Source organism: Acyrthosiphon pisum, chromosome A2 (assembly GCF_005508785.2).
Source record: "Acyrthosiphon pisum isolate AL4f chromosome A2, pea_aphid_22Mar2018_4r6ur, whole genome shotgun sequence".
In the NCBI taxonomy this organism is placed as follows: Eukaryota; Metazoa; Arthropoda; class Insecta; order Hemiptera; family Aphididae; genus Acyrthosiphon; species Acyrthosiphon pisum.
The window spans coordinates 2028664-2052528 of NC_042495.1; the positions used below are offsets into that span (position 1 = coordinate 2028664).

The window sequence follows — 23865 nt, forward strand, 5'->3', positions numbered from 1 at the left end:
AGTATTACAAGATTTCTTTACAAACTTTTCCTATAAAGAAATTAAAAAATGCATAGGTCACAAATCACAATTGTTCTTATAAGTGTATATGAATTTCAAATTTAACAATAGGTATAAATAAAAAATAAAATTGAGAAAATTCTCGAACTATTTTTTAGTCAACGTTCATTAAATTTTTAATTTGTATACCCGAGATTTGAAAATTGAATATAAAAGGTTTCTGATAAGTTTTCCTCATAAGAATTTAAAAAAAAAAGTTCGGCGTAAAGCCACTTAAATTTTTTATGAAGGTTTGAATTTCAAATAATATAGGCTGACAGACCGTCTCCGCTCAGAATCGTTTTTCATCATATACAATGATTTATCATAGAATTAAAATTACTCAATCTACTGCAGAGCGGCTCCCACAATTTTTTTTATTGGTCATGACCAATAATTTGTAAACATGCGTAGACGACGTACTAATATATACCTATAATAGGTAACTGGTAACTCACTAAAGTCTAAAATAATTAATAACCCCCATCAATTTAAAATATACTTAATGTGAATGTTAATAATACATAATATAATGTAATTTGATTTATAATCGACATTCAACAATACACTAACATAACATACTTAAAATTCCAATTCAATAATGATGAATTCATTTCAATTAAGTATTATTGCCAATGTCAAGCAAAATATTTTATTATTTTTAATGGAAATTCTTGTGCACCAATTCAATTTCTCTTAACTATGTCTATTATAATTATTTATACTTCCGTGAACTGCTTTAAATCAATATTATTTTATATAGTAAAAATAATAGGTACCTGCAGTGTATTAGTGTATACTTACATTATAATATTATAAAAGTACATAAATGGGTCAATTTTAATACTGTTTTATACTAATGCATTTTTTAAATGTTAAAAATACAAAACGAATCTATAAGTTAGATCAACTATGTACCTCCCTTAAACATTATACCGTAAAAACGGTCTAGTAATAACACTGTCTGCAATAACATGGAATAGATATTATAATGATTATTATTAAATCTGTATAGTTAATAGGTAGTTGTAAAATAAATACTTAAATATAGGTACATGATATTTGTACAATGTAATTTCAAATGTTCACTCCGGTCGAGATACTGTTGTTATTAATAATATTTAATTATTTTTCATTTCAGTTTTAAATTCATTGACTTTGATTTGTCAGACGACGATACGTGTAAAGCGACCATCCGTATGTTCCTGCAGTGCAATCTAGTGCAACAATTCCAAATTCCATATCACGTTCGTACAGCACATTATAGTATGATATTAATCCGCCAGTCAGAACACTTGCATTATTACGTTAATAATAATATAATAAAATAATATTATTGAGTGTAATGAAATTTTGTCTGATGTCGATGAAACGAAAAATATACCGTACCAAAACCCTATTTGACTGATAATTATTTATGTCGACCAAACGCGTACTACCCAAAGCTTGATGACATAGGTACCTATTATTTTGTATTAATTCCCATATTTTATTTCCAGGTACTTTGCAAATGGGTGTTGAGTGTGAGGAAAAATTATCGACCAGTAAAATATCATAACTGGAGACACGCGTTGAACGTGGCCCAGACTATGTTCGCCATGTTGAAAACCGGAAAGATGGAAAGGTTCATGAGTGACTTGGAAGTAAGCGTTTATCGATTACGGTAAAAATGTGAAATATAATTTATTGTATTATCCCCGGCAACCGACGCTGTAACGTAAACACAAATCTTACCGTTAATTAATATAATATAGTTGTTGGGCTGGTACGACTTGTCCGCCATACTTTGATGTAATATCTGTATAGAAGTAAAAACAAATTACTAATTACTATTACAGTATTCAAAATTTAAAGATTGCTTATTTTTCGTTGATCATGAATCATGGTTCATGATTCATATCTGTATGGTTTCAAGTAATTATACATTTTCAGTTCTTAGGTGTAAACTTTTAGTTTACATTAATTAAAATAATTTACCAAATCAAAAGTTTAGTTTTTGTCTTCTGGTACGTGTTCGATGCGCATGCGTGGCATCTCTTAGTCACACGAACAACATCCCAAATGAGTCGATAATCAAATTCATTATAAATGTACACACTGTATAGGTGCACAGTATTTTTAACGTATCCCCAAAAATAAGAAGTCACATGGCGTGAGAAACAGTGACCAATGGGATGTACGGGTGCAAAGCATTGAACTAGTCAGAATAACCGTGTGTTTTGTACGCAAAAGGGATGATAATAAAGAAAACGCGCATTTCTTTTTCGTGGACAAACCATATAATAATTATAATAAATTATGCCTGTGGTTAAATTATTAGATCTTGGGATTGCTGGTAGCGTGTTTATGTCACGATCTGGACCACCGGGGCACGAACAATGCTTTCCAGACGAAGACAGAATCACCGTTAGCAATCCTTTATACGACCAGTACAATGGAACACCATCACTTTGATCAATGCGTAATGATCCTAAACAGCGACGGCAACAACATATTCCAAGCGCTGTCGCCGGAAGATTATCGTTGTGTTATGAAGCTGGTGGAAAACTCGATTCTGTCGACAGACCTGGCCATGTATTTCAAAAAGAAAAACAGATTCATGGAGGTCGTTGAAAATGGCGAATTTGATTGGCAAAGCGAAGAGAAAAAAGCTCGTGAGTGGATTTCTTAAGTGTTGTTATCATTTGTATTATTATTTAATTTTTCTTTAGTGAAATATAAATTTTTCATCAAGCAATATACTCAACTCTCAATTTTCCATATTACTCTGTAAAGGTTTTACATTTTTTTTTGTTATCCACTCAATTCATAATATCTGTTATATATGCGCAAGTTACGATACAGAACTGAAATACCTGTATCATTATTATCGTTTTTCAGTGTTGTGTGGAATTTTGATGACTGCTTGCGACGTGAGTGCTATAGCAAAGCCTTGGGAAGTTCAACATAAAATGGCTAAGCTCGTGGCCGACGAATTTTTCGACCAAGGCGATTTGGAAAAGTTGCAACTCAACCAACAACCGATGGTAAACTTGACAGTTGTATAAAATAAAATATATTAAGATATTAATTTTAATTCAATCATCTTGGACAGGCTATGATGGATAGAGAAAAAAAAGATGAACTACCACAGATGCAAGTTGAATTCATCGATGTCATTTGCTTGCCGCTGTACAAAGTAATGCAGTTGAATTTAACGAGTTTGATATTATTTGATATGATAAATTGTAAAATTTGTCTGTAGGTGCTATGTGACACTTTCCCGTGGATTACGCCACTGTACGAGGGTACACTAGAAAATCGAAAGCACTGGAAAGATTTAGCAGAAAAAGTCGAAATGGGCTTGACGTGGATTGACCATGACAAAATTGAAATTCCTGTCGAAGAATTTTTTAGTAAGTCATTCAAATGCTTTTGGAACACCGTGTTTAACTGGCTTATATATTTGTAGCTCACAAAAGCACGAAAGACATAGAGTTCACAGTAACCACACTGAACACTACCCAAAATTCCACGAAGAAAAGCAATACAAAAGTTAGTAAGAAACATGGTAAACATACCTAATTAAGGTACCTATATTTTTTTTCCTTGAATTTTCTGTTCATAATATTAAAAAGGGAAGTTTCGAAACTCTATCAGAAGTATTGGTTAGGTATTGAACCATACATATTTCAGAATGTAAAACATCAAACAAATATTGAATAATTGTTAACATAATATATAATTTATCATAAATAATTATTTACAAATTACAAATATAATATTGAACTTTTGTTACAGTTTCTATTAAATTTGTTTCATTAAAATATAAAAATGAAATCACTTTAAAGAAGACACCTTATATACATTCAAAATATATTGCTAAAGATTATAATTAATTTAGTGAAACATAATATAGTTAATACAAAATGATGTAAATTTTGCTTCAGATTATTTATTGTTATAGATATTTGAGTATTATTTTTAAATTGATTTTAAATATTATATAAAATTATTGTTATTGTATATTCATAAATTAGAAAATAATATTTAATGTTACGTGATGTTTTGTAATGTCATTAATATCTACTAATTTAACAACAAATTAAATTAATTATATTTATTTATTTATTTATTAAAAATTTAAATTCTATGGATATTTAAGTAGTATTGTTGGATTAGAATAATGTTTATTTAATAATTTACGGCGTACACCATCGAAGAATTTAATTTCAAGTATTGAAGAACTGTTCAAATGTGAATGAAATAAAAATCGGAACTATTCAAATGGAATATATGAAACCAACCGTGATGATCAGCATTGGTTTGTCTGAATATTTAATTTTAACTATGGTTAAGCAGCAAAATACACACTATTATTTTATTAGTTTTGGCACCATTTAATAAGTATCTATTTCAAATTTCCTGTATGTAGTAAAGTATTTTAAAAAGTGTATCCTACAGCAAGAAAATATATTTTCATTTGAATTTTTATTAATTTTATAACACTTAAAATTTGAATATTTTTTTAAACATTTTATTAGTTGCCATGTAAATATTACTCATATGATCTTATTAAATATTAACATATACTCCAAACTTACCAAATATGACTGTATTTAAAATACTTTGAATCTTTTTCATATTTGAATTATTACTTTGTTTTATTTTTTAAATAAGCCTTGAATGCTAGGACATAGGCAACATGTTATACACCTTGACATTTTTACACACACACATTTTCATTTTCGTTGACATTGAAGTTTTTATTAATTTATTATTTCATTATTGTATGCATTTATATGGCTTATACCGACAGCAAAAAATTACTTAATTATAATATTATATTGAGTACTATAATAATTTGTTTTGTTTGTTGTTGTATAAACGAGTTTCTATAAAGTACTATTGTCGTAATATTGTATTACCTATATTATTATAATGTAGGCTCACATTGTATAATCTACGCATAACATATTATATAGTTTTATATTCTCATAAGTAAATAAAATATAATTCCCAATATATTCATTTAGAATCGAAACTTTCCTTTAGTCACTACTCACTATACTTCTTTAGAATATGATATTATTATTTATTATCTAATGATAACAATAATATTATATACACTCTTGTTTCTGAATTTCACGAATAGTTGTCACATTTTTTGAACCACGCATTATTTATAAAGTGTTCTCGAAATATTGTTATAAGGTTAAACAAGACCGGCCACCTCACGTAATACATAACTTTTTACCTATAACTAATATTATATCAATAATGCACACCTGTTGTTCGTACCATTCAAATGCATTTGTGTCTTATTGCGAGTTACACTTAACGATGCATTATAGAACCGATTTTGCTTACCGGAGGCCAACGTACCCCAATTTAAAGTACGCTTAATGTATATTGTATTTTGTAGTATCCGCCTTACAGACGTAAATTTACGTACAACAGAGAAATTTAATTTTGGTAATTACTGTTTCTGAACTATATATTATTCCTATAACGCCGCAGAGAAAAAGCACTATCAGCTGTGATCCCAGTAATCGGTTATTACGATTTAATTAAAATATTATTTAAAAACGATTTTAATTTTTCAATTATAAAATTAATTTTTTGCATTCAAATGCTGAAAACCCGACAAAGATAATATTATTATATTTTACTCCAATATCGAAACCGTTGAAACGAAATGGACTATACGTAAATTTACTACTTTACGCGTTTGTAAGACGGAAAAGTAAATGGATGTGTGAGAAGGGTCATAAGTCCATTCCTACATAATATTATATTGATTGTTACATTTATTCATCTCACACTAGCCACTTAAAATACCTATAAAATCTCGGAATATAGATGCCCTATAGATGAGAATTCAAATATTCACCGTAAAAAGAGGAGAACTTTAAATTTGGAATATACATAGTTGGATAAAGGGGATGGCAAAGGGAACACCTGTTTGATAAACGCCAATATCAACCAAATGTAATATTTCATTAACATCAGTAGTACTGCGTGTGACTGTCACTGAATGTTTATAATATTATTATAATATATACATATTATGTACATTCAGCAATAATATTATTATATTAAGATAAATTATTTCATCCATCTTAAAAATATAGAATTAAAGATTATTCCATTTATATAACTATTATGAAACGACATTAAATTAATTTAGTGTTTTTTTTTAGTATTATTATATGTACATAATTATCATGTGCATTTTAAAGACGACCTAAAAATAACTTCCCAGCCCCGCAAATATCTGAATCCTAAGCCTAGGCTGCGTAGTTTTTGTTTTTTCGAAATCACTAATACGAAACATTATTATACTCTGTTATTACGTACTACAATGTCTGTCATTTTTATGTTTTCCAAATTTTAATAACTTTATTTATACTGAAATAAGCAAAATATCAATAACAACAAATAAAACAAATAACAATATCGCAAAGCCACCGCTTCCCTCTTGTTATGGTGAACATTTGTTTCTTATCCGTACAACTAATTCTTTTCCGCACGCGAAACTGTTTGTGTCTATATTATTATTTTATAATATTATGCAATAACTTATAATGATAGTTACGTGGGAGACTAGGTCTTGTATAATAAGTAATATATTTTAAAGAATCATATTTAAATACCTTTAGGTACCTAAATAATGTCTAATTAGATTTTAAAAAAAAATAAATTTCGTTAAAATAACTTACATTGAACCGTTTGAATTGTATACGGGAACGTTGATATAACTACAATATAGAATAATCATCAGAATATAAAATATAGAAGATCTCAAGAGATTTCTAAGCACCCGAATACTACTCAATTCGCATTGAATGTTGTTCCGTTTTAATATATTTGAAATATGTACTATCTTTATATTATAAATACCTAATACCTATATTATCATTCGTACCTACATAATATACCAATATTCAGCTATCTATTTACCGCACCACCACCGCCACTGCTATACAGGATGATACACCAAGCATGCTCACCCATTTTTTCTTCAATTATGTAAAATCTGATTATATATACTTAAAGACCATATTTTCCAATATCTGAGATTTTTTATGTTACTTAATGAATGTCCTGTGGAGATACTAACTTCTGTTTTTCAAATGAGAATCCTCAATTCTTTTATATACTATTTAAATTATTTAAACGTATCAAAATTAAAATTCAAACAAGTAGTTGTTGAGTTATTTAATTTTGTTTACTATGGATAATATTTTTGGGATTTATGGGGTCAATATTGTTTCAAAATTTTTATTTATTAACATTAATCTATCAGCATTTATAATTTTTGAAAAATTGTCCAAACATAATAGACCCTAGATCTAATTATAAATCTACTTTTAAGGACTTTCATCCTTATATTGCTATAAACTTTTGAATAAATGAGAAACTACTCGTTGTGAATTATGTACATCAAAATGTTCAAAACAATTATCCACTAAGAGGGTTCTGGTTTGAAAAACAGAAGTTTGTGTCGTCACAGAGACACACACCCCTTATTGAGTGTTATTACGACAAACCTCAAGGCACCGAAAATATCGTGGTCTTCGAGAACCCATATTTAAACTTTCCAAAAAAAAGAAGAATCGAATAAATTCGTGGTCGAATGAAAAAAACCGGCGGTGAGCACGCTCGGGGCAAATCACCCCATACGTGTATTATGCCTTATATGATAATATTTGAACGATATTATCATATTGTGGCGCCGCGCGTGGTTGTTATTACTGCCAAACTCATCGGAAACGTTTTTTTGTTGTTGTTTTTGTTGTTGCCGCGCCGCCACGCAGAGTCTCGACCTGAATCTGGACACATCCGCGGCGCTCCACCGGAACGGCGCCAAGTTCTCCAGCTTCCGGAAGAAACCCACGTCCAGCCGGTCGTTCCGGAACCGCGTCAGCCGGTCGCTGTACAACAGCACGGCCAGCGGCGGCGGGTCCGCCTCAACGACTTCCGACCCGGCCAAGCCGTCCGACGCCGCGGCCGCCGCCGACCAGCACAACATGATCAGTTCCGCGTCGTTGCCGGTGTTCACGTCGCCGGCGTCCACGCCGGGCTACAGCAGCAGCGGCGGCGGTGGCAAGCAGCCCGCGCACACGCCGTCGATGTCGGCCACGCCCGTGAAAAACAAGAGCAAATATTGCCGAATTCTGTGATAAACCTACCGTTTTTTGTTGTTGTTCTTACATTTCAGAGATTTTCGTTTGATTTCACATCTCCCGTCCTATAATATATTATAATCTATGTTATGTTGTATGTCCGTAGTGTGTGTAGGGACTCGCGTTGCGTAGGGATGCGAGGCCGTTTAACCTAGCGATATCCGAAAGAGTGGTTGGTGGGGTGGGTCGTGTGTGTGGGAACCCTGTATGCCACCGAAAAGAAACCGCCGTTCCGCTTGGCTGCCAATCCCTAGAAATATGGGTAAGGGGAAACCACCGCATTAACATCCCTAGTTGGCAACTACTATTTTGTCTTCTGAAATGGATTCTCGTAATGTAAAACTGTTGTCCGGGGCGACTTATCAAAACATATGTATGGAGCGTTGCAACATATTTACATAATATACAATTATGGATGTGAATGATGAGTAATAAATGATGTTGAAAAGAAAAAAAACTAGAAGCTTTTGAGGTGAGGTGTTGGAGGCGTATGGAAAGGATAAGTTGGATAGAGCGGAAAACAAATGGACAAGTACTCAGCACTGTGGGAGAAAAACGTACACTCATAGATGCGATTAGAGCAAGGCGTCGGAAAATGGGCGGACATGCCCTGAAACATCCAGAAGAGTTGCATAACATAATATTAAAGGGTATGATAGAAGGAAAGACAATTGCAGGACTTCCACGTAACTCTTATATAGGACAAATAAATGTGATGCAAGAGTCAAAATCTGTAAGGAACTTTAAGAAAATGAGAGCAATCGGTCAGAATGGAGAATTGGAGTTGTAAAACCTCTGGGTTGATAAAAATACATAAATAAAAAAAATATTACATATTTGTTTTTCATACGTTTCGGTTTATGTATCGGCGATCGGCTGAGCTTGGAGCTCAAATTCTATCTGTACCGATTTCATGTTTGGAACTACATTTGTTTTTTACGATTTTACATTCCATTTTCAATACGAGTCGATTATAAAATGCTTTAAATGAATAAGTTGTGACGATATTCTGTTCGGCCAACGACTCATAATAATTAATGATGACCGATTATGAATCACATTAAAAAATCATCAAAACTGCTACTAAACCTACTCAGAACAAAATTTACGACTATACACCACAAGATGTATTATAATATTATATAGTAATACCTATGTTATGCATACTTAAAAATAATAACACGAGATTGACTCGTGTACGCATAATATTATAATATTATTTATACCGATATTTTGTCAAACGACACAGAAGTTTATCGTTTTTGCGAACCCCCTCGTATCCACATTCCCCATTACCCATTCCTCACACCACACGCAACGCCATCCCCGCCAACGTTTACGTAGGTATATTTCTCTCCTATAAAATTAATTATTATTATTATTGTTACACAGACCTTCGTTTTCGTTGTTGTCTACAAAATATGGACTGTTTTATATAAGAGTATATAGTGATATAGTTTAAAAGTATTCTAAATTATTATGATAATTTATTATTAAAAATATGTCGGAAATGTTTAGGTCAAAATATTATAAAATAATATGATACTTTATTTGAAGAAATTGTGTTTTTATCCGGTCAATCATCGATATAATAATATATTGTTCAAAATTCCAATCGATTTTTGTTATTTCGACTGAAACGAATGAAATTAATTGCTCGAACGAAACAATTGCATTTAGAAAGACAATTTGTTTGAATGGGCTATACTGAATCAAAATAGTAACGATGTTAACATCATGACGTGATGTTTAATAATTTTATCTGGTAAACCCTGTCACAATCTATATAATATATTAGAGCTTAAAACAGCGAAAAAATAGTCATAATCATTGTTATGTTAAATTTGTGATTTTATCTTTTTATCGTTTAAATTTGATTTAAAACAAGATAATATATTATAATATTTTTAGTCACAGAATTTGAAAATAAAATATGTATTAATAAATAAGTCGACCCTGGAAATCAATCAACGATTTCCATGCAAACGTTTACAAATTAATTAAATAATAATATTACTTAGAAAATATCAAATTCAAAACATTATATTCAGTCGTATAAAAAATGTTTACAAAAACAATATTTCAATTCTTGATTCTATTCTATTATAATATTCTATTCATTAATAATAATTACCTCAAATCTATTTTGTAAATAATTTTCTTTTGATTGTTTGTTTTTTTTTTAAATTTTAATACATAATAATATAAAAACATACATGCATTATATAATATTTCCGATCAACATAAATAATTTATTGTAAAGAGAAACACACGAGTACCATACTATTATTTTAATCGTTCGTAAATCTTCGCAATATCATTCGTCGAATCGTGACCCAGTCTTATGCATAATGGTTAGGGTAAATTATTATATTATTATATTGAATCAAATGTTTTCCATCAAAATGAATATATTTAGTATATAAAAAAAAATTAGATATGTGTACAAATTATTCTACATAAATCGGGCATTATCTATTTAATATATGTTATAACAAAATATTATATTGTACATCACAATGGTAATATTTTATCGTTTGGAAGATATTCATTGTCAATCATTGTTGGTTTCAACGATATTTCCATTAATTTCAATGAGTAGTATTCCAAAATCATAATAATAATCACAATATGTCTAAATTTTACTTAATCGCAATAATCTAGTAATATACTATTATTGTTATTATGTTAGGCTCTAAATTAAGTAAATTATAATATATTAATAATGATAATACAAATAATAAGTTTAATAATGTGATATTAATTAGTTTCAACTATGTAGTCATAGAATTTTAATATTTCCTTGTTGTATTGTATATATATTATTTATTAATGTCTTATTATTAAATAAAATTGTTATTATTTATTACTACTTTGTAAAATTATTTTCATCACATTAAAGATACAAGTTACCTATATAATGTGTGTAAACCAATAAAATATTATCTCCTTGATGATTTTTTTATTAAAACATTTTAAAGGAAAGTAATGATCAAAATTAAATCCGTATTATATTAATATTGATCAGTATAGCGACGTTTATCAGTTACTGTTAAATATAATATATTTTCATTATAGTTTCAGCAACGGCATTGGCGTAAAATTGTTACAAAACTGGCAAAGGGAGTTGAGGCTAGAAATATCAATTAACACGTGTATTAACATAATTTATAATACTGACTAAGTTAAGTCGGGAAATATTAGGCAGTGGGGAGGTATAATCCTTCTTACGATACGTAATATTCGAAAAGATTATTATGAATAATAATTTACGCTCCAATAATTGTGAATTATATAATATGATTATTTTCGTATAATATTGAACCTATCTTTATTTTATTACCTATTAGGTATTACCTATTACCTATTATTTTACACAGCAATCACTATTGGAATGAAAAAATGTACCTAACCGAAACGAGTCAAAACATCCAGAGATGAGCAAATGTATCTCGTAGATGGTTAAATACTTGAATAGATCAATATTTAAAATAAGTATGTAACGATATAAATAAATAATATTATACAGTGTTTCGCGGGTTGTTCCAGTACAGCCTATGAGAATAACTTCGTGCCAATGAGTGAATACAAAAACCTATTTTGCGTTTTGTTAATGCGAGTGAAACCAAAATAAAAATTCTCGATTATTTATATCAATAAAGGCTAGAGAGCAAAGGATTAAAACATTTCTGAAAGCCAAGTTATAACTAATTTTCAAACTGTTTGAATATCGATAAAAAATAGTTCTAAATATTTACTAAGTATTAATAATATTGTAGTTCATAACATGGAATTTTTGTTAAATTATAATGTAAAATATCAATTAATAATTAATAATTTTGTTATATTGTCGATTCATCGTACAATTAATGTAACATAATATTTTTCCAGGATAAGTATTTATGAATTATCTAGTAAAATATAAAAAAATTACAATAAAAATATACAATTAGTATGTTTTATTAATTTTTTTAACCTAGTACAATCGGACTTGGACGGTTTACAGTTGAAGAGTCTGTCCAAAAATGTAAGATATCCAAGAATTCAAGTTATCCGACAATAGTACAACAGTTGGAAATTCTAGGGATCGAGAAAAGTTCGAGGTATCGACGATTTGAGCTAAAAAAATTCGAGTTTACACAGTAAACAACTATCAACTGTTGACAGACTTTTCAGTTGAATCATCAGTAATAGCAAGTTTTACGAGTAATAATAGGTATAGGTAGGCAATTATAATTTGCGATATAAAAATAAACATTTAAAAGTATTTTTGAGTTACAAAATATAAATTAAATATAAAATGAAAATTCCTCCAGCGTGAAAATCGTATCTACGCGGTACGTCACTGTCCACTGGTAAGTGGTAATTTATAGTAACCTTAAACATCGCGCATTCGCCAAACGTGTAAAAGGATTTCGATTCCACTCACTGTCCACTGACGTGATATCAATCTTAAAGTGAATTAACACATGTGCAGACGGATGAAAAAAAAACTATAAAAATATAGCACACATCATTGTAAAACCACAACATTCATTTCAGGACTTAAAAATACAGATTTCATAACACTCGCTATAATAATATTGTTCAATTCAAGATGTTATTCAATATTGGTGTTATGGAATATTTTTTTAATATAACTACTCTACTATGGAATATTTAAAAAGGTGAAATTATTTATATTTTTTTATTAATTTAGTATACACTATACCTATATAGCTATATGTATTTCGTACCTATTAAACTTTTATCTATACAAATATGAAATAACCTAACCTTTATTATTATTACTAAAAATGAATAATACAGTATAATATTCAATCTATAATTAATATTAATTTGTTTTAAAAGAAATAACAAAATATGGTCGTGTGATAGAAGACACTGCACTATACAATTATACTACCTGTACAGTGATGAAAATTATAGGTACATTTTATTTTAATACAATTTTAATAGTTTTTAAAATGTAGGTACTAAAGTTACATAAAATAAAATTGTATGGTTTTATTTTAATATGAAAAATAATATATAGAGATATAGGTACATACCTATGAACAAACAAATCCCCCCCCCCTCACAGCATAGTGGAGTCAAAGCTACCACTGTAAAATATACTTAATATAATGTAATATGAACGTGGTGATGCGGTCAGTACGTCATGATTTATTTTTTTGTAGGTACCATTATACAGCTACACGAACGGGCTATATACCTAACGCGTGTAGTAATATAATGATAATCATAATAACAAAACGCGCTTAACGCTTAAAACACCGTCTAAAAATCGCCAACCATTAAAATACATAATACACGCCAATGCGGCGGTCGATGACAGGGCGAGGGAACGACGGAGGGCGATGCATCGGAGAGGGGAGAGGTGGGGCTGTGTTGCGACCTCGCAAAAGCTCGTGTAAAAGTAATGAAAAACTCGGTTAATGGACGCCGTAAATGTTGATTAGGGCGAAAGCGAGAGGAGCACGCGGCGTCGGAAAACGGAGCGGGTTGCCGCGGGGGGTGGCGCTATATGCGGACGACTTTTATTGTGTGCGCCGCCGGCCCGGGGGCAACGGGAAAAATATGTTTATTGTAGCGATAAAGCCCGAATCCCTCCCCTGGCGAATACGCAACGGATACACTACACAGTACACAGCAGCAGTCTCCCGCCCTATTGAGACTGCGAGAGGGGGAGATAGAGGGTGAGAGGGGGGAGAGAGAGAGCAAGAGAATGGGAGTGGGTGAGATTTAGAGTGAGAGGGTGAGAAGGGGATGGGGGAGAGCATACGATAATAGCTCCCCCGGGGCGACCCACTAATGCCGTGGTCCCTCTCATTTCCGCTTATATCATATAAATACAAGTCACCACTGCAGACCCTATCCTCCGCACGATACAAATCTGATCCACCATTTGGCCACTGACGATCTTCTGTTCGACGATCGTTACATACAATAGTGGTTCCTTAATCCAAAGATGTTTTACTCTGTTGTCATCACTAGTATTAAAATATAGCATTGTCTTTAAATAGGTGGTACCCGTGTAGGTACCACGCGAATCGTTTGATAATAATATTATTATTAAGGTGCGCACATAGCCATATTTACCCTGAGAGGGTACGAGCCCAGGGCCCCCGGGCTAAAAGCTCCCCCCACGATATTTTGATGTTTTCATTGGAAATTATTTTTTTTTTATGCTTCTAAAATTGACACTAAACTCTGTGAGCCCAAGCTCTGGGTGCGTATTGATTGTTAACGGTCGTCACTCGTCAGTGATTTTCGTAAGAGCGCCATCGGTCAACTGTGCGCAATTAATGTCTTTAGCGTGTATATAAGTGAACGATTGCTGAAAAAAAATATTAATAATTGTCACACGCACGCTGGTAAAAATACGAAACCCTTAAATTTCGATCCATAGACCACAAAACGTAATCGAGGTTCAAACCCATTTAGTTCGGCAAAGGTCGCACGCGTCCCTCGGGCGCGCTTTGCAACTATAACGGTCAACAAACTTATAGCACAACGGATGCAGATCGTAGAGGTCGGTGCGCACACGTAGTTTTAAAAGAGTTAAGGGGGCTTCAGTCTGAAATAGTGCAGTCGATGAGAAAAAGTAGCTTTTAGACCAAAAAGAAAGACAAAACCCGAAGGCATTTTAATTTTGAAAACGGATTATGATTGGTTAACAAGTTTACTTAGTTGGTATGAATAGAGGTGATTTTTAAATTCCGAATTTTGTTATTTTCACGATGAACAATATAATAACAAAATTATAAAATTATTATCTAACTTTTCACTTGGCTGTTTCTAATCTGTCAGTATATTATTTTCGTAATTTTGAAGTATAATAATTAAAATTATAGTAGTTCGGATATATAGTTACATTTTGTTATGATTTGTATTGCATATTTTATAGTTAATGATAAAGATGTTATTAATTAAAAACAAATCAGTACTTATTATTTTATTTTATATAGAATACTATAATGTATAAAAATTAAAATTAAACCGTATTGGAAACGCCAGACAAATACATATTATAAATTAAAAGTTTAAAATGAAAATGATATTTTTAAGATTTGAATTGAATAAAAATGTATTACGAGTTTCAATATGATTAAGTTTTTTTAGAATAAACGTAAGTATTTTCAATTTTAAAAGATTTATTACTTAGATTTATTCAATACTAGCTGATTCAGTGCACTTCGTTCCCCGTTAAAAGTTCCAAATCTATGTGACTCAAACTTTGTTCAATTCGTTATTGAAATAAAGTCTGTTGTGGCACGATACAGGCTGGCCCGGAAAAAAACGTTCTTGACGAAATACTATGATTTAGAATATTATATTAAACAGTTATTTTATCCAAAACTTCCAATTTTTATTCCATCATACTGATTGATATAGTTATGTGATAATACTTTTTAAAACTGATTTGAATTCGTTATTATATCTACTATTGCGATTGGCCAGTTCACTTTTTCCAATTTCACCCCCCCCCCCTCCCACATGGCCACATCTATAAATTTAGCTTGAATATTTTAAAATTTCGGAATTTTCAAACGTTGATTATTCGGGATTTAAATCAGAAATCTTAAAATGTGGACTGACCGATCTCAAATAGAAATTCTAACGAATATTTCTGAAATATTATCGTATTATTATATCAATCAGTAAGATGGAACAAAAAAAGTGGATGCGGTAAGTTGTAGTGACGGTCATCGCCGATAAATTGATTATAAATATACACTACGTATATCATGCATTTATAATTATTATAATTAATAAAATATATAAGTAATGAGTATATAATCTAAGTATTGAATTTTACGTAGGTAATATATTTGTTGTCACGTCTGCACCCAAAGTTTAGTTTTCGACCGCGGTTGAAGCATTGGAAAACTACCTTTTTCCATCCAGCGGGCGGTAAATTGGGAATCCCCATAGTGCCGGGTGAAAAAGTGGAAATCCTCAAAAGTGCTGGGCCCGTATATCAAGCGTATTCCTAACACAACCAGACACTGAAATCTATACCACTACCCTTACAAAACGTACATTTTTGGTTACATCTTATACACATATTATAATCTCCTTGCATGACCTCTGTATTTTTTATACTGTAACTGTATTATTATTTATTACCATAGGTAATGACAAAAAAATTCAAGTAAATTAAATTTTTTATTTGTTCATATATTATTTTAATATCATATATGAGTTCAGAAAATAATTTATTTAGGAGGAGACTATGCGTAACCTTTGACAGTGCATGGCCACGTCTTCACTTCTTAGTGAAGCCTCCTTAGTTGAGCTTATGTCCGTAATCTATATCCGTTGTTCATTATTATATTAATTATCTGCAGACATTAGTTAAAACTTATAACTTATTACGCAAATATAACATTAATATCGTATACATACACAACTATATAGTCATCTGGCTATAATATTGAATAAACAACTTTTCGGTTTTAAATGCTAAAACGAAATAATATAATATTAAATAATGCCATAATGTTATAAATAATAATAATATCTTGGACCATAGTAACAAGATTTGTTTATTTATATTTAAGTTTTTAGAATTAATTATTCACAAAGCAATACCGGATGAACTTAGAGAGAAACGATTGGTTGAGTTGGATAGAAACATCGGGGAATGGCGCCTATACAATAACGAGACATACTGCACCAAGGACAAAGAGAGGACTAGCGGCGGGCTGTCGGACCTGGACATCACGGGGCCGATCCTGAAGGAACGCGATCGGCCTCCTCTGAGGTGACCGGGCCACGTTCTCGTTGGGCCACGGCGACGGCTTAGGGTTGGTGTACTACAACATAATATGCGGCCGAACGGTCGGCGGCGGAGGAGGAGGATGCGAGCTCGACGGCGGAGATATGGCGTGCAGCGGTGACACTTGCAGCAGCCGCAGAAGAGGATCAGGATCAGCAAGGACGAGTTTGGAGATCAGCCGCCGCGAGAGGACCACCGAAGGCATAAGGCCACGGAAATGCTGCCCGCGTCCGGGAAACCAGCCCGACCGCGAGCGAGGACGGTGTTCGTTCTGCTGTGATCGGGGCGCGCAAGCGGCCGGGCGAACGGGACTAGAAAGCCTGCTGCAGATGTCGAGGTGCGTGTGCCAGAGTAGCAGGTGTCGGGACCGGGAGATGGTGACAACAGAGTCGAAGTTGAGGAGGAACAAACGGAGTGACGGTGAAACTGAACGGGGTAAGAAGAGACGTGAAAGTTTCGAGAGAAACTATATAACTTATACATCACAGCAAAAGCCGGCGAAAGCCGGCACCTATAGATCAGCCTAACCATGACACCATACATACAACCTAACGACATATTATATTATAACGTAAGTATGTACATAAGCATGCAGTATAATTATGAATTAAGAGTGTTACGACTTATTACAAGTTATAATATGCCAAATAACAATATGTCGAAAAATCGTGAAAATTGTTAATAATTTACGTAAAATTACAATTTCAGCATACCTACGATTGACCGGCGAGCTTCATAATGATATGCTCGCCGGAATTCTTAAAGCCATCGCCATCGAACCATCTTACCCTTTTATCAGTTTCACCGTCGCCTACGAAAGTTCTTCCTCTTGTCGCCATCTCCGGGTCCGGCACGCACGGGCCGCACCTCGATCTGCAGCCGGAAGCTTTCTAGTCCAAACCGCCCGGTCGGCCGCCTGCCAGACCCCAGAACGAACACTCGGCTGGTTTCGCAGAGGCGGGCAGCATTTCCGTGGTGGTGGTCCTTCGGCAAAGGCTGATTTCCAAACTCGTCCTTGACGGATCCTGATCCCATGCAGGCTGCTGCTGCCGCCGCTGCATTCCTTAGTAATCGCCGTCGAGCACCAGAGCATCCTCCTCTCACTTCGTCCAGAGAATTGCCGGCTTGGGTTGACCGCTTGTTGTAGTGCACCTCGCGCCGTCGTCGCGGCCCTACGAGAACCCCTGCGAGGGTGGCTTGGTGGCCGCCCGGCGTCCTGGTCCGACACAGTCCACCGAAAAATGTCCTCTCATCGTCCTTAGTGCAGTATGTCCATGTGCCGGACATTTCCTGATATCCAAAACCAGCGTTTCTTCTCAATATAGTTTGCCCTAGTCGTCCGATTGAAAAAAATTTTAGATTACAGTCGTTATGTTATTTATGTTATAGATTAATAAAGAAAAATGTATACGTAAGTTTAATATTGATGATATCATCATTATTTTTTTGTTCATCACTTATAATAATATTATAGTTTGCACAAAATACAGACCCAATAAACGTGAAGCGAGTAGGTATATGAAATTTTTTTCGAGAAATATCGATGTGTATTTTTGTCAGTGTCGGGAAATATCTAGATAAAATTCTAGTTATCTATGAGTACTTATCTAGATAATTTATTTAAATGAACTAAAAAAAAATTTTAAAATTAAAAATATTTCTATTATTTTATTTTTAAATTTTTCTATTTTTCATCTATTACATAGAAAACACGTTTAGTAATATGCATTATAATACCATGATTTTAATATTTATTAATATTCATTGTTAGTCTGGAGTTTTACATCGTAAACAATGAGAAAACCCAAAAATAGAAATATGTATTGGTATGTAGTAGGTAAGATTGTAAGAACAATTAATAATAGCAAAAGCAAAAACATCCACCCGCCTGCCACAACCGAAGAATGATGAATGTCTCATTAGCTGATACCCGTTTCATAGAATTGCGTACAAAGTATGAAAAATAATTATTGTTTTAAACCGACAAAAATAAACCAACCTTCATGAATATTGGACTCACAGGCATAATAATATTATAATAATTATAATTTATAGCAATTTAATAATATTTATAAAACCCTATTAGAATTCCCGGTGTTTCAGTTATCGCTTAACTGCCTCTGTCCTCTGCTTTAAAAAATTTTATATTATGTATTTTTTTTTACCTGTAGACTCAAGTAGGTATCCTGAATATTTTCAAAATTAAACATGAAATTATCTCATATTTATCTAGATGAAAATGTACTCATTTTTATCTTTATCTAGATAAAAATGATTACAGTCATCTTTATCGTTATCTAGATAAATTATTAGTTATTTATTCCCAACACTGATTTTTGTACACGTTCATGCATTATACAACATAAACGATAACAATAATGTGTAAATCAGGGATTGACGAAATATTTTCGAAAATTGTCTTAAAATACAAAATACATTTGATTTTAATGAGTAATTATTGTCAAATATAGAATACTCAAGAAACACTTGAAAAAAAACCTACGTACCTAATTAAATGAGAATAAATTGTTTATTCAAACGGTCCTAAGTCCTTGTATTGAAACGAATTAAATGTGTCTTGATCAGTGGTAATCGGTTGAGTGCGAGAAACGAAAACACTTTTTTAATATTAGGTGCATGGGGTTCAAAACTTGAACATTTTTATCGATCATCTTGAATCTCAAAATAAAGACCACTTTAAAATTTGGAAGATTTTTTCTCAGTGCGCACTTACATGGTTGTGCAAAGGTATCGTGAAAATTTTAGCCTCAAGCTATCATTATTTAGGTTCTACGTTGAACAGTCGGTTAGTCGGTCAGGACCACGGTTATCTACTAGTAGATAACCGTGGTCAGGACACGTCTGATTATATTTTATTATAGCCTTGTGATTATGCGAGCAGTATTTTTTTCAAGTGGATTGCAGACACCGCGAGGTGCGTACGTAATTACGAATGTTTTATTAACACGTGATTTATGATGAGCATGTAACCTACACGGGACAATGGTCGAAATATTAGAGTTCAGATACTTTTTTTACTAAGTTATTATTATTTAGCTTATTTTTTCGCTGGACAGATGGCGCCTTTGTTGTATTTTTTCCATCCGAAGTTCTTAATTTCCTGTTGATTTTCCTAAAATTTTATTTCAAACCTTATCCTAAAAATTACGAATACAGCAGAAATAAAATCAACCAAATCGGTCAAACCGTTTTTTAGTTTTAGCCAGAGTATCGAACGGCATTATATTTATGTATATATAGATTATAGACATATATGTTACAGTAGAGTCATCCTCTCACCCACCAGTATTGGACCGTGTCTATAAGTCTAAAAATTAGTTTTCGTCGTATTTCTATTTTCGTATGGCTATTATTATTATTAATTATTGTTGAAATATACAATTAATATTAGTATTCGTCATTCGATCATCGTAAGCACGCGTGTGCACGTCAACAGTGTATTTAAAAATTAACCTACTAGTTATAACGTTACTGATAATGACACCACTTTCATTTTTATACGGATATAGAGTGATCTCGACAGTGCATATTATAGGGCCTTTCAATATATGTAAAAATCACTTGCTCACAATCAATCATACTGTGAGTAGAGTCAGTGTTACAGTCCAGTTGTACGTTATATCATAGTTATATTACTTATTTACTAAATAATACGTTCGCTCAAGCTTCATTATTCAACCACTATTGTTATATTATAATATATCAAAACATAATCGACCTAAACACAAAGACAAAACTAATAATAATTAATAACTGCATGACGACTTAATAAGTAAGTACGGAACCAATCAGTAACAACAATTTCCACTTTTGATTGTTTTCGGTTTTATATAGTATTTGGATTAGCCATATTATAAACACATGAAATCCGCCTGAAAAAATGAATAAACATAAAATACCGTGCAATAAATTACATAATATACAGATATTATCTCGGTTCATTGTATTGCTCAGTTCACGGGCAAATCGTACCATTTAAATTATAATTTTCATAAGATAAGTGAAGTAGATTTTTTAGAGAAGGTTTGAGTTTTTCGTTAAGATTACAGGACGGGCACCTATTAGATATTCCTAGCCCTACTAAGAAATATTAAATTCCTACAAATCCTCGTTTCAGTCTTTCAACATATTATATATGTATACGTTTATCTATTATCGCACCTGCAGCAGCCCATTTCATTGTCGTCGGCGCATCCTCAATAATAATTTAACTTTCTTCGTTTCCACGAAGGCTGTGTCAGGCACCGTGAGAGGAGGGGGGTGGCTATTCCGAGGCACCGACTCTTGTTTGCTATGGGTGGTACGCGGGTGGCGGGTGGATATCATCATTATCGTCGTCGCGTGTGCGTCAACAAACTTTTGCGGAGGCGTCGCCACTTGTTCGGCGCGCGAGTGGCGGCTCCACTAGTGGCGACCGGAGTACCGAACGGCGCGATGACGGAGTGACTTGTTTATGGGGCCGCGGGGGTGAAGAGGTCGCGAGTGGTGGTTTTACGGAGAGGGGCGTGGAGGTAACCACGGTTGCGAAAACACGGCTTTTTACTTTACCGAGCGGTTCACAGTCACAGGGGCTGGCACCGCCACCGCGCGTATTATTTCATCATTTAAATACCACGCGCGACCGCGGTTGACGTCTCCGCGTCGTCGAGTAAATACATTTAAAACACCCGTCACCCGCTCCCCGCGATGATCACTTAGAACGAGAGGGGGACTTTAATAATATATATATATATGTATATGATATGATAAATTATACATATATTATATATATATCGTCGTTATTATCGCGCGCGCGAGCACTTACCCCGCAGGTAAATATATTATATACACTCGCACGTATTATAATATATTATATAGGCACCGACAGTAATGGAAACTGTCATCACGGCCACCTCTCTCATGGCTCCGTCTCATACCTTCTCTCTCTCACTCTCTCTCTGTGTCTCTCCTCCTATCTCTCTCTCGCCCCATTGCTTCCGACTCGCGCGAATCGTCTCCCTCCACCCGCTCTATAGCCGTGACGACTATCATCGCGCGTTTAATGCACAAACCTCACTGAATTAATAGTGACTGATGTGACGGCGGTCGCTGTTCGATAAAACATGTTAATATACGTGGCCATAAATGCGATATAGTTTTTTTTTTCACTCTGTTTTTACGCATTCTTTGTTCTCTCGGTCTGATAATTTATTATCATGATAATATGCCGCCGAGCAGTAGTAGAACTGTAGCTGTAAACGACCTCGGGTGTTGTTTTTATTTGACATCAAAATGTGGTTTTGTCAAATACATGTTTAGGTACGTACCTATATGGTGTACTATATAATTTTCAAGTACTATAAGGAAGCATAATAAAATAAATAATAAAGTTTTAAAGAAAAAGAAAAATTTGATCAAACTCAAATCGACAAAATAACTTTAAAATCTATGCCAAATTATTTTGAAAATGATGTCTTGTCTAGTAAGTAGTAAATGCTAATATCTATTATGAATATTTGGCGAACATTTTTATTCGATAAAAATAACAAACTGAGCTTAGTATATAAATAAAGTAATAATGTCTTAAACCACGATAACGTTAAAGTGTAGTACAAAACACTTTCATTTTTTTTCATAACTGTTCTGTAATTCCTTCAAAAATTTCAAAACCCCCAATATAAATAATTATTTATTTGATATTTGATGAATGTTTATAATTGGTTTTGATTGGTTCAAATAATCACTCTGTTTATATAGTATACAGTTCATATTGCATATAATGCATTATGAGACATATAAATGTTAATAATTGATAAACAAAAAAAACTCTTATGTCTAAATTTCCTTCTTCCTGTGAACAGTTCATAAATTTACCCTCGATTGCTTTCATTGTTTGACTAACCATAATATTTAGTGGATCACTCCTATCTAATTTGAAATTTGAACGTGTTGTTACTCAAGTTATTAAGATGTTTGTAATAAGGAAAATTGTCCTTAAAAATGGTTTTACAAACATATAAAATAGATGAAAAATTGGATCTAGTGTATATTATTCTTGGGACATTTTCACAAATTAGATAAAATATATTAAACTCTGACAATTTCAAATCATAATTTCGCTGATCCGTCAAATGTTTCAGTAGAAAAAGTTGGTTTTCATTTGAAAAACAGAAGTTTGTATCTTCACAAGGACACTCCCAAAGTAGAACAGAAAATCTCAAAAAATTTTAAATATGGTCTTAAAGTACTTATATTTGAAAATTCCAAAAATTAGATTTTGAATAATTGCATTATCGAAGAAAAAAGGGCTGAGCGTGCTTGGTGAATCACCCTATATAATATAAATCAATGTACATTATGTTTGTAGCTTATCTATTTAAAAACAATTTGACAGATTTCGATGAAAATTACGAATAATATTGGTCTAAGAGATGACAGGAAAATCTGAAAATGTAGAGAGAAGGTTTAACCTCGTTTTAAAATATACCAAGTGCTATATCCAGTTTCCCATCTCGGTCAAATTAATTCACAAAGTTAAGTACATCGACGTCGATTTTCCTGCAGCATGGATTGAGGTGCAGTGTTTGTTATTCTAATATACTATGTATTATTGTATTTATTCATTTTTACACTAGTGAAGTCTAATTATACGGCTAGTTATAATTTAAAATATAAAGACACTGATTGTATACGTTTTTTATTACAATTGTAGGCTTATACACGATAGTTATAACTAATACTATAAGAGAGTACAGCCTGCGCAATACACTATAGCCAGAGCCATATTTTTTTCGGGGCACAGGACAAATAAAAGTGCTTGGGCCATAGAATATTAGATTAAGTATTCTTAAGGGGCCTGCGTGCGACCTGTTT

General features: G+C 32.7%; 1 protein-coding gene across 6 annotated transcripts in view; it reads left to right on the plus strand.

Moving 5' to 3' along the window:
- Positions 1-9381, plus strand: part of LOC100165174 (cGMP-specific 3',5'-cyclic phosphodiesterase) — a 105344-nt gene extending 95963 nt beyond the window's left edge. For 3 of the 6 annotated variants that reach the window (XM_003247095.3, XM_001945891.4, XM_016807581.2), the window contains 8 exons: positions 1181-1286; positions 1539-1682; positions 2360-2693; positions 2920-3065; positions 3134-3217; positions 3284-3434; positions 3491-3573; positions 7839-9381. In XM_003247095.3, the coding sequence (XP_003247143.1) occupies positions 1181-1286; positions 1539-1682; positions 2360-2693; positions 2920-3065; positions 3134-3217; positions 3284-3434; positions 3491-3573; positions 7839-8204 (1414 nt within the window). In that variant the 3' untranslated portion in view covers positions 8205-9381. Of the gene's footprint in view, positions 1-1180; positions 1287-1538; positions 1683-2359; positions 2694-2919; positions 3066-3133; positions 3218-3283; positions 3435-3490; positions 3609-3819; positions 5896-7838 lie in introns of those variants that run through there. The other 3 variants (XM_016807583.2, XM_008188692.3, XM_016807582.2) reach the window with 3 other exon arrangements.
- The last annotated feature ends 14484 nt before the right edge of the window (positions 9382-23865 follow it).